The 13,396-nt window shown below is 49.2% G+C and overlaps 1 protein-coding gene across 6 annotated transcripts in view; it reads left to right on the forward strand.

Moving 5' to 3' along the window:
- The window catches only part of LOC102455681 (disintegrin and metalloproteinase domain-containing protein 32), a 28,371-nt gene continuing 14,975 nt past the window's right edge, over positions 1 to 13,396 (forward strand). For 2 of the 6 annotated variants that reach the window (XM_075910922.1, XM_075910927.1), the window contains exons 1-10: positions 1 to 107; positions 2,231 to 2,298; positions 3,958 to 4,019; positions 4,889 to 4,967; positions 6,424 to 6,500; positions 6,643 to 6,820; positions 7,963 to 8,028; positions 10,990 to 11,061; positions 12,905 to 13,071; positions 13,180 to 13,261. In XM_075910922.1, the coding sequence (XP_075767037.1) occupies positions 59 to 107; positions 2,231 to 2,298; positions 3,958 to 4,019; positions 4,889 to 4,967; positions 6,424 to 6,500; positions 6,643 to 6,820; positions 7,963 to 8,028; positions 10,990 to 11,061; positions 12,905 to 13,071; positions 13,180 to 13,261 (900 nt within the window). In that variant the 5' untranslated portion in view covers positions 1 to 58. Of the gene's footprint in view, positions 108 to 1,778; positions 3,767 to 3,957; positions 4,020 to 4,888; positions 4,968 to 6,423; positions 6,501 to 6,642; positions 6,821 to 7,962; positions 8,029 to 10,989; positions 11,062 to 12,904; positions 13,072 to 13,179; positions 13,262 to 13,396 lie in introns of those variants that run through there. The other 4 variants (XM_075910923.1, XM_075910925.1, XM_075910926.1 and 1 more) reach the window with 4 other exon arrangements.

Consider the following 13,396-nt stretch of genomic DNA (forward strand, 5'->3'; position numbering starts at 1 on the left):
CCCCGGCTCGAGCCCCGGGGCCGTTCCCGGCTCCAACCGGCGCCGCCTGCCCCGCGCCATGGGGCCCGTCCTGGCGCTGCTGCTGGCCCGCCTGCTCCCCGCGCTGGGTGAGCCCCCCCCGGGGCACTGCCCCCCCCGGGCACTGACCCCCCCCCGGGGCACTGACCCCCCCCGCACTGACCCCTCCCCCCCGGGGCACTGACCCCCCCACACTGACCCCCCCCCCGCACTGCCCCCCCCGGGCACTGACCCCCCCCGCACTGACCCCTCCCCCGGGGCACTGACCCCCCCCGCACTGACCCCTCCCCCCCGGGGCACTGACCCCCCCACACTGACCCCCCCCCGCACTGCCCCCCCCGGGGCACTGACCCCCCCCGCACTGACCCCTCCCCCGGGGCACTGACCCCCCCCGCACTGACCCCTCCCCCCCGGGGCACTGACCCCCCCACACTGACCCCCCCCCGCACTGACCCCTCCCCCGGGGCACTGACCCCCCCCGCACTGACCCCCCCCCGGGGCACTGACCCCCCGCACTGACCCCTCCCCCGGGGCACTGACCCCCCCGCACTGACCCCCCCCGCACTGACCCCTCCCCCGGGGCACTGACCCCCCGCACTGACCTCTCCCCCGGGACACTGACCCCCCCGCACTGACCCCCCCCCGGGGCACTGACCCCCCCATACTGACCCCCGCCCGGGGCACTGACCCCTCGCACTGCCCCCTCCCGGGACACTGACCCCCCCGCACTGACCCCCCCCGGGGCACTGACCCCCCGCACTGCCCCCCCCGGGACACTGACCCCCCCCCGCACTGACCTCTCCCCTGGGACACTGACCCCCCCACACTGACCCCCTCCCGGGACACTGACCCCCCCCTGGGGCACTGACCCCCCGCACTGCCCACCCCGGGACACTCACCCCCCCGCACTGACCTCTCCCCCGGGGCACTGCCCCCCCCGGGGCACTGACCCCCCCCGCACTGACCCCCCCCGGGGCACTGACCCCCCCCGCACTGACCTCTCCCCCGGGGCACTGACCCCCCCACACTGACCCCCCCTGGGGCACTGACCCCTCCCCACTGACCCCCTCCCGGGGCACTGACCCCCCCCGGACACTGACCCCTCCCCACTGACCCCCCCCGGGACACTGCTCCCCCCGCACTGACCCCTCCCCACTGACCCCCCCCCGGGACACTGCTCCCCCCGCACTGACCCCTCCCCACTGACCCCCTCCCGGGGCACTGACCCCCCCCGCACTGACCCCTCCCGGGACACTGACCCCCCCCACTGCTCCCCCCGCACTGACCCCCCCCCCGGGGCACTGACCCCCCTGGGGCACTGACCCCCCCACTGCCCCGCCGGGACACTGACCCCCCCACTGACCCCTCCCCCGGGACACTGACCCCTCCCCCGGGGTACTGATCCCTCCCCCGCACTGACCCCCCACTGACCCCCCCACTGTCCCTCCCCCCCCGGCACTGATTCCCCCCCCACTGCTGGTCTGCCGGGAAGAGACCTCCCTCCCTGCCCCCCCCAAGAAACCCCCCTCACTGCCCCCCGTCTGGGGAGACCCTTTTCACTGGCCTGCTCCCCCCAAAGAGATCCCCCCTCATTGCCCCCCTCCTGGGGAGACCCTGTTCACTGGCCTGCCCCCAAAGAGACCCTCCCTCACAGCTCCCCGCCTGGGGAGAGACCCTGTTCACTGGCCTGCCCCCCAAAAAGACCCCCCATGTCACTGCTCCCCGCCTGGGGAGGACCCTGTTCACTGGCCTGCCCCCCCAAAGAGACCCCCCCATGTCACTGCTCCCTGCCCGGGGAGAGACCCTGTTCACTGGCCTGCCCCCCAAAAAGACCCCCCATGTCACTGCTCCCCGCCTGGGGAGAGACCCTGTTCACTGGCCTGCCCCCCCAAAGAGACCCCCCCATGTCACTGCTCCCTGCCCGGGGAGAGACCCTGTTCACTGGCCTGCCCCCCAAAGAGACCCCCCCCATGTCACTGCTCCCTGCCCGGGGAGAGACCCTGTTCACTGGCCTGCCCCCAAAAAAGACCCCCCCCATGTCACTGCACCCCTGCCACAAGAGACCCACTTTATATCACTGTCCCCCGCCAGGGAGAGACCTGCTCATATAACTGGCCCCAAGAGAGACCCCTTCCATGGCATCACTCCCCCCACGGGGAACGACCCCCTCCCCTAGAGTAATACAGTTGGTGAAGATTATTTTCTTCTCCAGGTTCTCAACGATCATTTCTGCAGATCATGGTTCCATGGTCAATGCCATCAAATCAAAATGGAAACCTGGTACTACTTAGTATAATTAAGAAAATTAATCATTCAAAATGATGAACTAGAATATAATAATTTTGCTTATGCTGAAGGTACAACTGAAAAATCTGCCATGCCCAAATTTGTAGCTTTTATTATTTCTGTGCAACATCATGAAATATTGGACAGTCAACCGTCTTGACATATTGAACTCCATGTGGCAAAGTCCTTGAGCATTTAAACTTCTCGATTTAAAGGGGAACTGCAAATCTTTTGTACAACATTTTTTTAAAAAGTCTGAGATTCCAAAATCTTAAAGCTATGGCCTTGAAATATAGTCTTGTCACATGCAAAGTAATGCTCAATGAAAGTGTTGTGGTGTTTTAAATTAATGTAATGTCCCTGGAGAAAGATCCTCCTGGTTCACTACGAAAATCTCACTGAAGTCATTTGCCCAGAATGCAGCACCAGTCAAAAATGTATGTAAATATTGGAAGAGAAATAATACTGAAAATAATATCTGATCACACAAATTGATACCAGACTCTCACCTGTATCATATTCCATTCTCGATAGCTTGTCTCTGAAAAATGTTACAGAAATAGAAGAGGTCTAGATTTGAGCAACAAAACAATTCGACACAATTAGACACATGGGGAAATGTATCTCTGAGATTAGGCGAGTTCAGTTAAAAAGATGAACAAGAGACGGTATTTTGATGAGATGTGTAAAGTAAGAGTAAGAACATTGACATATTCAGTGGAAATGGAAAGTAACGTATTTGTGACTGCTAAAAGAAAATAAACGTTTTATTGGTCAACAGTTTTTATAAGGGATATAAACACTCTTTATTCAGGGTATAATCCAAAAGCTAACCAAGGGTGCAGGGGCGGGTTGAAATACATTTATGAGCAGATTATTCCATAATGGCCCTCTATACTTCTTGTACCTGCCTTTGACATATCTGGTACAGGCTATTGCTGGAGAAAGGATACTAGATTAGACTGCAACTGCTCTGAAGCATTATGGCAATCATTACGTAAATAATTTGCACGTAGTGTTACTTGTCTTTTAAATTATAATAATTTTGATCAATGATTGTAGTTAAATGTTTTATGATAGCTGAACATCATGATTTAACGAACCCCCATGAGTTTGTTCCATTTGCTCCTTCAGTATAATTATTTGGCTCCTGTGAAAATAACTTCATAGCGTTGCACTTTGCATAGAAATTATATTGCCACATAAAATATTCCTGTAAATTATATAGCATTGTACATTGATAGATGATTTTGTCCCCTGTGGTAATTGGAACAGGATTTCACATAGTTTATTGATTGTAACTATATATTTTGAATTGTTGTACTGTTTTCACTTTTCACAGTTTCTCCTGCTCCTTAGCTGTGGTTGGTTATAGACAAGGAACTTCTTTTAAAAGGAATTTATGATTCAGTTTAAGAAATCAAAGATCGAGTCACTCTGTATGGCACAGGACTTTGGAAGGGTACAAACAATATGTTTTGTTAGAAGTTGAGAGGGGGCAATTCCTGATTTGGAATATTTTAATCTCTGCCCATTCTCTTGAGAAATACTTGCAGTGTACTTCTTCAGCGAGCACGTATGTTCCTGTTTAGTAGAATTACTGAACTATTTAAAAAACTGTTAGTAAATTCTCTATCATTCTGGGTGCTTTAGGAACAGGTGTCCTACATCATTACAATAGAAGAGAGGTCATACACTCTTCACCTGAAGCAACAGTAAGTGACTAACTTTGTTCCTCACCCTTTGGCTGAGGATCGTGTGATCAGTTATAATAAATGTTTCTAATAAATCCTGTCAGGTACTGGATGACTCGTTTTTCACTTCCTCTTGTTTTCCAATCTTTGGTTGTTATTTGTTGTCTCCAAGAGTCCAGACTTCTCCAATTTATTGCTTTAGGCTATGTCTACACTGCCGTTTTTTGGGAGGGAGGGAAAGATACAAAATTGCGTATCTTTTTCCGTTTGTGTTTTCGGAAGAGGCTTTTCCGACATTTGGCCCCATGTAGACGGGGTCAAATGTCTGAAAAATCTCCTCTTTTAGAACATCCCTTATTCCTCATAAAATGAGGAATTCAGGGATGCTGAAAGAACATGCCTGCTTTTTCGGAAACTATTCCAAAAAAGGCCGACGTGTTCCCTGGATGTGGCAGAGTTTTTCCGGGATACCTCCAGTATCTGGGAAAAGCTCTGCAGTCTAGACAGAGCCTTAGTCTGTTATTCTTAGTACCGTATTAAGCACTGATAAATGGTGTATCTAAGATTCTTGAAGAGAAAGTACTTTTATAGATCCCTGTGTTCTTGCATTTCAAGACCTGAAACAGGAGTCTGAGATTACACTGCAAAAGAACCTGGATCCTGCAGAGGGTTTGTAGCTGTGTATCTTGAAGCCTGCTCACTACTGTCACCTCAGCTAATCTCACTCAACAGTTTTCTAGTCAGAAAGAAACCATAAAACATTAAATTGTGAATCAAGAAACAAGGGTGGAAAAGTCTTTGCAGCATGTTGAAATAAGTGTGTGCGCGCTTTTCATTTTCAGGAGTGTATGCTACTTGTTTTGGAATTCAAACTTTTTTCTTTTTAATAGAGTATTTTTACCCAGTACTTTCAGGGTGTATACTTACAGCCGAGATGGGGCTGTTCAATCTGATTTCCCACATATTAAGGTAAGATTTATTTACAGTATTTTGCAGGCTTAGCTTTTTCAAAATAAAATCAATTACTGTTAGAAATACTGTCTGGGAATTTAACTTATATTTTAAAAATATTAAGATGACTTTCCTGTTGGAATGTTCTTAAGGCTTTTCTTATTGCTAGTCCTGGCATAAACTTTTCAGTCAAAGATAGTAACTCTAATGGATATTTGTAAGTACAAATTATAATATTTAAATGTAGAACTGGATTAACTGCCTTATCAAGAAAGTATCTGAGGTAAAAGCACTATAACAGAGCTTTACATAGGGGTTTTCTGAAGCTGTTAGCGTCGATTTGACTTGGTTCCCATTAAAGTTAGTTGGAGTGGATTTACGCCAATGCTGAACATTTTTGAAATGCATAAAATCAGTAGCATAATTTAACTGTGAAGATCAGAGTTGTTTGTAAAATCAAAAGAAAAACAGATGTAAAAGAAATACGGATTTCTTACAACCCTGAGCATTTCATTATAGATATAGCACTGGAGTATTGGAAAGGAAGGATGGTCCAATGATTAAGGCCCTAGCCTCGGAGTTGACAGACCTAGATTGAAATTACTCCCCTCCTCCCCCAGGCTTCCTGTGTAGCTTTGGACAATGTTACTGTGTCTCTGTTTCACTTCCCCATAGAACTTCCTTACCTTATATGAATGTAGGCAGGCCAGACAGGAAGTGAAAAATCGAGATGGGGCGGGGGATGATAGATGCCAATATAAGACAAAGCCCGAATATTGGGACCGTCCCTACGAGATGGGGGCATGTGGTAACCTTACATGAGTGCCATGGAGGTGCTCAGATACCCTGGTAATGGAGACCATAGAAGTGCCTGAGATAGATAGATAGATAGTAGTCTCCAGACTGTGCAGCTTTGTGGAGGAGCAGTACTGGGATTACAGTGGCGCCATGGCACCCAGCCACACTGAGAAGAGGCCCTGTGCTCCAGCCCCTCACTTTGTCTGTGCTCCACCCCCCTCAGCCTCCTGATCTGAGTCCCCAGTCACCACTTGCTCCTCTTTGTCCCCACTCCAGATCTGTCTGCTCCTCTCGTGAGCAGCAGGTGGGGCCCTGGGAGAAGAGACTGAGCAGGGCGAGGCCTTGGGGCAGAGAATGGGCCAAGTGGGAGGCAGGACCCCAGTTTGGGCAGTGGGGCCCGCAAAAGGTTAATTTTGCCTGAGAGAGGTACAACAGTGAAAAGTTGGTCTTTGGAGTTTTCCAGTTCTCTCCTATCTTCTCACGTGTGCAGACTGCAGTCAGTGTCCTTTAATCCATCCATGGGAGCATGCCCTTTCAAATCAGACTGAGAGCACTACCTGATTCATTATGGCTATGCACTGCCTCAGCATTTCAGTTCTGAAATGACTTCCAGCTCGTGGGTAGTGAACTGCTCTTACTGATAAGTAAGCCATTTTTCTTTCATTATTTTTTCTAGCGTGATTGTTTCTACAAAGGCTATGTTGCAGGTTTTCCAGATTCAGCGGTGACACTCAGCACCTGTTCTGGACTTAGGTAATGGCATCGCTGTTATTGAAATACAGAAGTTAAATAGTTCTAAAAGTTTTTTTGCATTTACAGTCTCTGTTGCCTTTCTGACTGATTGTGGTTTCAACTCAAACCATGTTCTAGTTTCACACAGTTGTGGCTTTTTCAGAGGGATATTGCAGTTAAAGAATGTCAGCTATGGAATTGAGCCTTTGGACTCCACACCTGGATTTCAGCATCTAGTTTATCAGATATGGAATGAAAACACAGAGAGCCTGCTTTTTGTAGAAAACGATTCTGTTATATGGAGTGAAGGGATGGCACGCAAGCTGGATACAGGAATAAAAGTGAGTGCTGGTTGATTTGCTTTGCTTTGCTAAGATAACGTTTAATATGTTAGTATCTGATCTACTCTAAAATTACGAAATATTTGGAACCAGATTCTTTTCTTAGTTCCACTTGCACATCCCCATCAAAGCTTGTGGGGTTGTGTGGATATTACTGAATTTGTCCCTTGGTGTTAAGTCTGAAAGACAGGGCAAAGTCACTACATTGTGGTAATTTTGGTTTATTCCATATGTCTGATATTCAGACACTGAGCAACTCAGCTGGGGTATGAACAATATTTTACCTCTTTTGATTGGGCATTGTGACAACACACATTACTTTCCTGGCCATGGATGGAGACATGGGGATGCGACATGGCTAGTAGAAGCCATTACTTTATTAGGAAAGAATGTGGCTGGGAAGCTGTGGTTCTTGCATGCTTGTGGGAATGTGATCAAGTGCCCTCAACTGGTTTGAGAGAGCTTGATGTCCTGTGTCACCATCTTGCCCATTGATGTTTTACTGCTAACGGGGATATTCTCCTAATGGGGAGGGCTTTAGGCACACACCCTCAAAAATCACAGTGGAGACAGCATAGCTGAGGCCTCACAAATTGGGCTGAGGTTTACACTCCTAAATCTCCTCCATGGAGCCTCACACTACCGTTCAGCACCTGACATAGCTCCGGGCACCTGGAAATCGTCAGTTCTCTCTGTCAGTTGTGAGTGTAAGTGGCCATCCATATGTAGACAGTGTCTACCTCCCACTTTCACTTTTCATTATCAGTACCCCTATACTAGAGCCTGGCAAATCCATGGATATCCTCTTTATAGCTGCAGGTATCACAGCTGCAGGTGTGGGTGCAGATATCCATCTGTGGCTCGTTGCAGAAGTGGGTACCAATTTTGTATCTGCACAGGACTCTCCCCTACACAACTGGTTATGAGAAGAGTTTCAGCCAGGCCATCAGGGAACAACAGAGCTTTGTCTCATCAGGGCTTTTCCCACCGATTGATTTAGTCGTTTCTGAATTGCACTAATGAAGCTTGGGCATTCTGCATCTTGTTTGTGACCTCTGCTCTCTGTGTCTATTCACACTGCTAGTAATGAGCATCCCAGGTATAATGCAGAAGTAATTCCTTAATGTACTATTTGCTTTAAGTCACAACAGAGTTTCATCAGACACTCCAGATATCTAGAAATGTATGTTATTTTGGACAAGGCTCTGGTAAGTCTGAGCTATCACTCATTTCTATTGTCCTACAGTTTGCTCTTAATTTGTATTACACAATCGGATTCCAGCTCTAAAACTACCTCTCTGTCTTTGCAGCAACATATACGCATTACAAAGGGCATCTGGGGTTACTCTTATACCCCCATTGATGTGTGAACCATTTTGATTAACCCTATGTCATATTCACAAATGAATGCGTACTCCTGTCTGAAGTGAATGTTCCAAGGGAGAGCAGCCAGCTCACTGAACTCCTGCCTTCTTCTCTGGGCAGCCCAGCCCTGGGTGTGGGTACAGCCTGCCGTTAGTGAGTCCACCCCCCTCGGGATATAAAGCAAGCCCCCATATACTGACCTGCCCCCTTCCTTGTGCAAGGGAGAGGGAAGCAGTCTGTCGGGCAGCTTCGTTCCCAGGCCTCAGGGCAAGTAAAGGTCAGGGCTTAATCCTGGGGCTGAGAAGGGAGTTCTACAAAGGATAATCAGCCCAATCTGTCTCCTTTCTCAGAGGGCTTAGTCACGCACCTTTCGCAGGCTCTGGGTCAGTTAGTGACACAGGCTGGTCCCCAAGTCTGGGTGCCAGAGCCAGGGCCTGCTTGCTCTGAGTGCCCCTGCAGCTGCGTGGAGTTCCTCTCTTCTAAGGGCTTGTGTCTCACCTGAGCAGCAGCAGCCCCATGGGCGCAGGGCATAAGGACGGATTGTGGCATAGGAATTCCTTAACCCTTGCCTGGCTCACGATCAGCTGTGTTTATCACTGGCCTGGCCACAATGCCAGACACTGAGTGCTGCCCTCCATGCTGCGAGTGCTATCGTGAACGTCCCCTGTTTGCAGTGAGGTGCTACTGCAGTGGGTTTCTTTGGTGTTTCTCCCCCAGAGCATGGAGCACTGTAATTGGGTGTACACAGCACGTCAGCCTCTAAGAAAAAATCCATGTGAGGGGCAAAGAATGCCACATCCCCAGGGCCATTGCCTCTCCCCCTTGAAAGCGTGCACTGCCAGGCCCAGGCTTTTCAAGGGGATTTGTTTCATAAAAGGGGTCATCCAACAAACAAAATACAGGCAGTCCCCGGGTTACGTACAAGATAGGGACGATAGGTTTGTTCTTAAGTTGAATTTGTATGTAAGTTGGAACTGGATCCAGATTCAGCTGCTGCCACTGAAACTGACCAGGGGCTGACTACAGGAAGCAGAGTTGCTCTGCCCCCAGCTTCCTGGAATCAGCCTGATCAGTTTCAACAGCTGCTGAATCTGGAGCCTGGGACAGAACAGCTGGGGCGCTGCCCGGTAGGTTCCCACAGGACCAACCCAGCAGCACCCCAGCTGCTCTACCCGAGGCGTCCCGCAACAAAAGCCTGGTCTGCTGGGGGGGGGGGGGAAGCGCACTAGCTGCACCCCCTCCCCCCCAGGAGACCAGGGAGACCCGAGCAAAGCCGCACAGGCGGAGGGACCCTGCCGCCCGTGTGGCTTTGCTCCTGTCTCCCTGGTCTGCTGGGGGCGTTCAGCAAAGCCGCTGGACCCCCCCAGCAGACCAGGGACACCCGAGCAAAGCCGCCGCCTGCTCGGGTGTCCCTGGTCTTCTGGGGGGGGGGTCCAGCGGCTTTGCTGGACCCCCCCAGCAGACCAGGGGGACAGGAGCAAAGCCGCCCAGGCAGTGGGGGTCCCGCCGCCTGGGCGGCTTTGCTCCCGGGCAAATGAGCAAAGCTGCCCAGGCGGCGGCTTTGCTTGGGTGTCCCTGGTCTGCTGGGGGGGGGAGGGTCCAGCGGCTTTGCTGGACCCCCCCAGCAGACCAGGGAGACCGGGAGAAGCTTTTCTCGCCCCGGAGGACACGGGTGGCGACCCGCCGCCCGTGAGCTCCGGGGCGAGAAAAGCCCCGTTCGTAAGTCGGATCCACGTAAGTTGGGGACTGTCTGTAGTCCTAACTCCATCCAGGCCTCAGGCTTCAAGGCCACCCCCCAGAGGCTCTAGCACCTCAGCTCCGGAAGTGAGTCTTCCAAGGGAAAGCAGCCAGGTCACTAACTCCTGCCTTCTTCTCTGGGCCTCCCAACACTGGGTCTGGCCTTTCGTGGCGCAGGAGCTGCATGGCTGCTTCTCTGAGCCCCAGCGCCTCCACTGCCGGGCTCAGCCAATTTCAGCCCTTTTATTGGCCAAGGAGTAGCCCAGCCCCCTTTAACTAGCTGGATTGGGCACCAGGCTCAATCTGTCAACAAACAAGCAGTTAATAGCCAAAAAGACATTTTCAAAAACCAGAAGTCAAATCCGACTGAGGAAAGTAGAACAGAACCTGAACGATGGCAAGTCAAGTGTCACACTATAATTAGGCAGGGCGAAAAAGTTGCTCTTCAGATTCTAGCAAAAGATGCACAAAATAACAGCAATAACTTAGCAAAGTGGCTGAAACTATTGTTAAGCACAATATTGGGGCCGCCAGAGCCAGGGGGGCGTTTGGAGCAGAGGGTGGGGAGCTGGGTTCCTGGAAGGGAGAATTAGATAAGTTCCTGGAAGGGAGGTCCATCAGTTGGCCCAGATTGTCAGACACACAGCCCCATGCTCCGGATGTCCACAAACCCCTGAATGCCAGCAGCTGGGCCTGGATGGCAGGGAATGGATCACTCCATGAATTGCCCTATCTTTCGAGTCCCTCTGAAGTACGTGGCACTGGCCACTGCTGAAATGCAGAGCACTGGGCTAGATGAACCCTAACTCTTTATGGCCATTTGTATGCTCTTCCGATGGCTGCTTTCTCCATTCTACCGAATGAGTTAGGTGCAGGCGGGAGTCTATGACATGGAGAAAAAGAGAGAGGAAATGTCTGAGAGAAGTGGGCAGGTTCCATAGTCTGGCAATGGCACACAGAACTCAGTCTGGAACCTGCGTCTGTTCCTGCGGGAAGTGATATGGCTACAGAATGTTGCACTGCAGTGACATGCTGTTGTAATCTAAAGAGTTTGTGTTGTTTTTCAGTATGACTATATGGGTTCAGAGAAGGATGTTGTAACAGACAAAATAGTCCAGCTCATTGGCTTTGTCAACAGCGTAAGTGACTGCCTGTCTCTGTCCAATTCCTGTGGGTGTTTGGGTTAATTTTGCTGGTAGCTACAACCTCACAGGGCGAGTGGGGGGCCCAGGATCAGGACTTCTGGGTTCTATTCCTGGTTCTGTCATTGACCTCCTGTGTGACTTTGCTAAGACACCTCATGTTATTCCACAAATTGGATAGAATACTTGTCGGTGTCCTACATCACAAGGGTCATGTGAGAACCTTGTGGTGCTTTGAGAACCATGGATGAAAGTTGCAGTAGGAGAAGAAAATATTATTACCACATGAACTCCAGATATTTCATAGATTATATTATTCTCTGGTGGTTATTTGAGTTCAATTTTTCATCCTCAGGATAGTAAGTCTGTAGCAGTTAGATTAAAAACCATTTTATATTCCTCACTGCCAAGGTTAGATCATTTGCCTCGAGAGTCATCAGAAACCTCAGGTACTCTCAGCCATCTGAACATAAAGGGACTTGCAATGTATCCCCCTTTAGAATTGTTTTTATTTTTACTCTGACCACCGTCGGTATGGGCACTTATTACTGTTTTTATGACATTCATGAATCATTTTCTGTCTTAAGCTTCCTTAGGTTATGTTTGATTGTGTGTACAGGGTTGAGAGTATGATAAGCCTCAGTCTTAGCACCACAATCCTCCAGATGTGGAATTTTCCAAACTTCCAAACTCTGCTTTTAACTTGAGGTCACAGTGCAGTTCAAAGTATATAAAGTGACCCGGGGTTGAACTCAGATTGCTAACCTGAGTTTAAAGCCAAATTTCTGCATCCAGACTAACATTTTAACCCGAGTTAGCTAACCTGAGTTGAGAATGCACCTATTTTTTGGCAGTGTAGACATAATCTTGGTTATTTTAAGCTAACTTGGTTATAAAAAGAACTGGCTGCATTGTTGTAGCCACGCTGGTCCCAGGATATTAGTGAGAGAAGGTGGGTGAGGCAACATCCTTTATTGGATCAGCTTCCATTGGTGAGAGAGACAAGCTGTTTGAGCTCATGCAGAACTGAAGAAAAGCTCTGTGTAAGCTGGCACTTGTCTCTTTCACCAGCAGGAGTAGGGCCAGTAAAAGATATTATTACCTCACTCACCCTGTCTTCCTAATAAAAAGAACTGTCAGTTGTGATGCATGAACTGAGAATAACATCATGTGGGATATTCAATATTGGTTAATTCTGCATTTCTCAAACTGGAGGTCGTGAGCAGCTTAGAGGGAGATCGCAGTATCACAAAGTTTGAGAACCTCTGGGTTAATTGAATAGCATTTTATTTTGAGAACACCTATGCGTATACACTGCCTATGCCTATGCACTCTGGCTGTGTCTACACTGGCGTGATCTTGCGCCAAAGTGGCTGCTCTTGCGCAGCCATGTGTTCTTGTGCAAGTAAACTGATGTTCTACTGTATAAAATCAGGGCTTCTTGCGCAAGAACTATGATGCTCCTGCTCAGGAATAAGCCCTTTTGCGCAACTGTTCTTGCACAAGAGGCCAGTGGAGACAGGCAACATGAATTTCTTGCGCAAGAAAGCCCTATGGTTAAAATGGCCATCAGAGCTTTCTTGCGCAAGAGAGCGTCTACACTGGCAAAGATGCTCTTACACAAAAGCACATCTCTTGTGCAAAAGCACATGCCAGTGTAGACGCTCTCTTCTGGAAGAGTTTTTGCACAAGAAGCTGCCAGTGTAGACATAGCCTCTCTGTGAACATTTATGCCTATACAAACTTTGCTGCATTGGTCCCTTATCGGCATAGCTTATAGGTCTTACAGTACTATAGTGTATATCATTTAATACAATACTTGTATTTCCTCTGTTTTCAGATGTTTACACATCTTAATATGACAATTGTGTTGTCGTCTTTGGAGTTCTGGGAAGGTAGTAACAAAATTCCTACAACAGGGGAAGCTGATGAATTATTGCAAAGGTTTTTACAGTGGAAAAATATCCATCTTACTCTACGGCCACATGACATAGCATATTTATTTGTGTAAGAACATTACTTTATTATTAAAGAAGATGCACTAGAAATCTTTTAGACAGTCATTGCTTTTAGAAAGATTTTATTTATGATCAAAAATCTGTTTTTGTGCTTTAGTTACAGGGACCAACCAAATTATGTAGGGGCATCTTTTGCAGGAAACCTGTGTCTGAGAAACTATTCTGGAGGGGTTGCTTTGGTATGATATAATAGAATCTGCTTATTGATATAGTAGAATCAATATACTGCATCAGTTACTTACAGTTATGGCCTTACTTTGTAGGGGCAAATCTTGCACTCACCTCTACTACTAAGAGGAGTCCCCCGGCAATAG

Source organism: Pelodiscus sinensis, chromosome 28 (genome assembly GCF_049634645.1).
Source record: "Pelodiscus sinensis isolate JC-2024 chromosome 28, ASM4963464v1, whole genome shotgun sequence".
NCBI classification, from domain to species: domain Eukaryota; kingdom Metazoa; phylum Chordata; order Testudines; family Trionychidae; genus Pelodiscus; species Pelodiscus sinensis.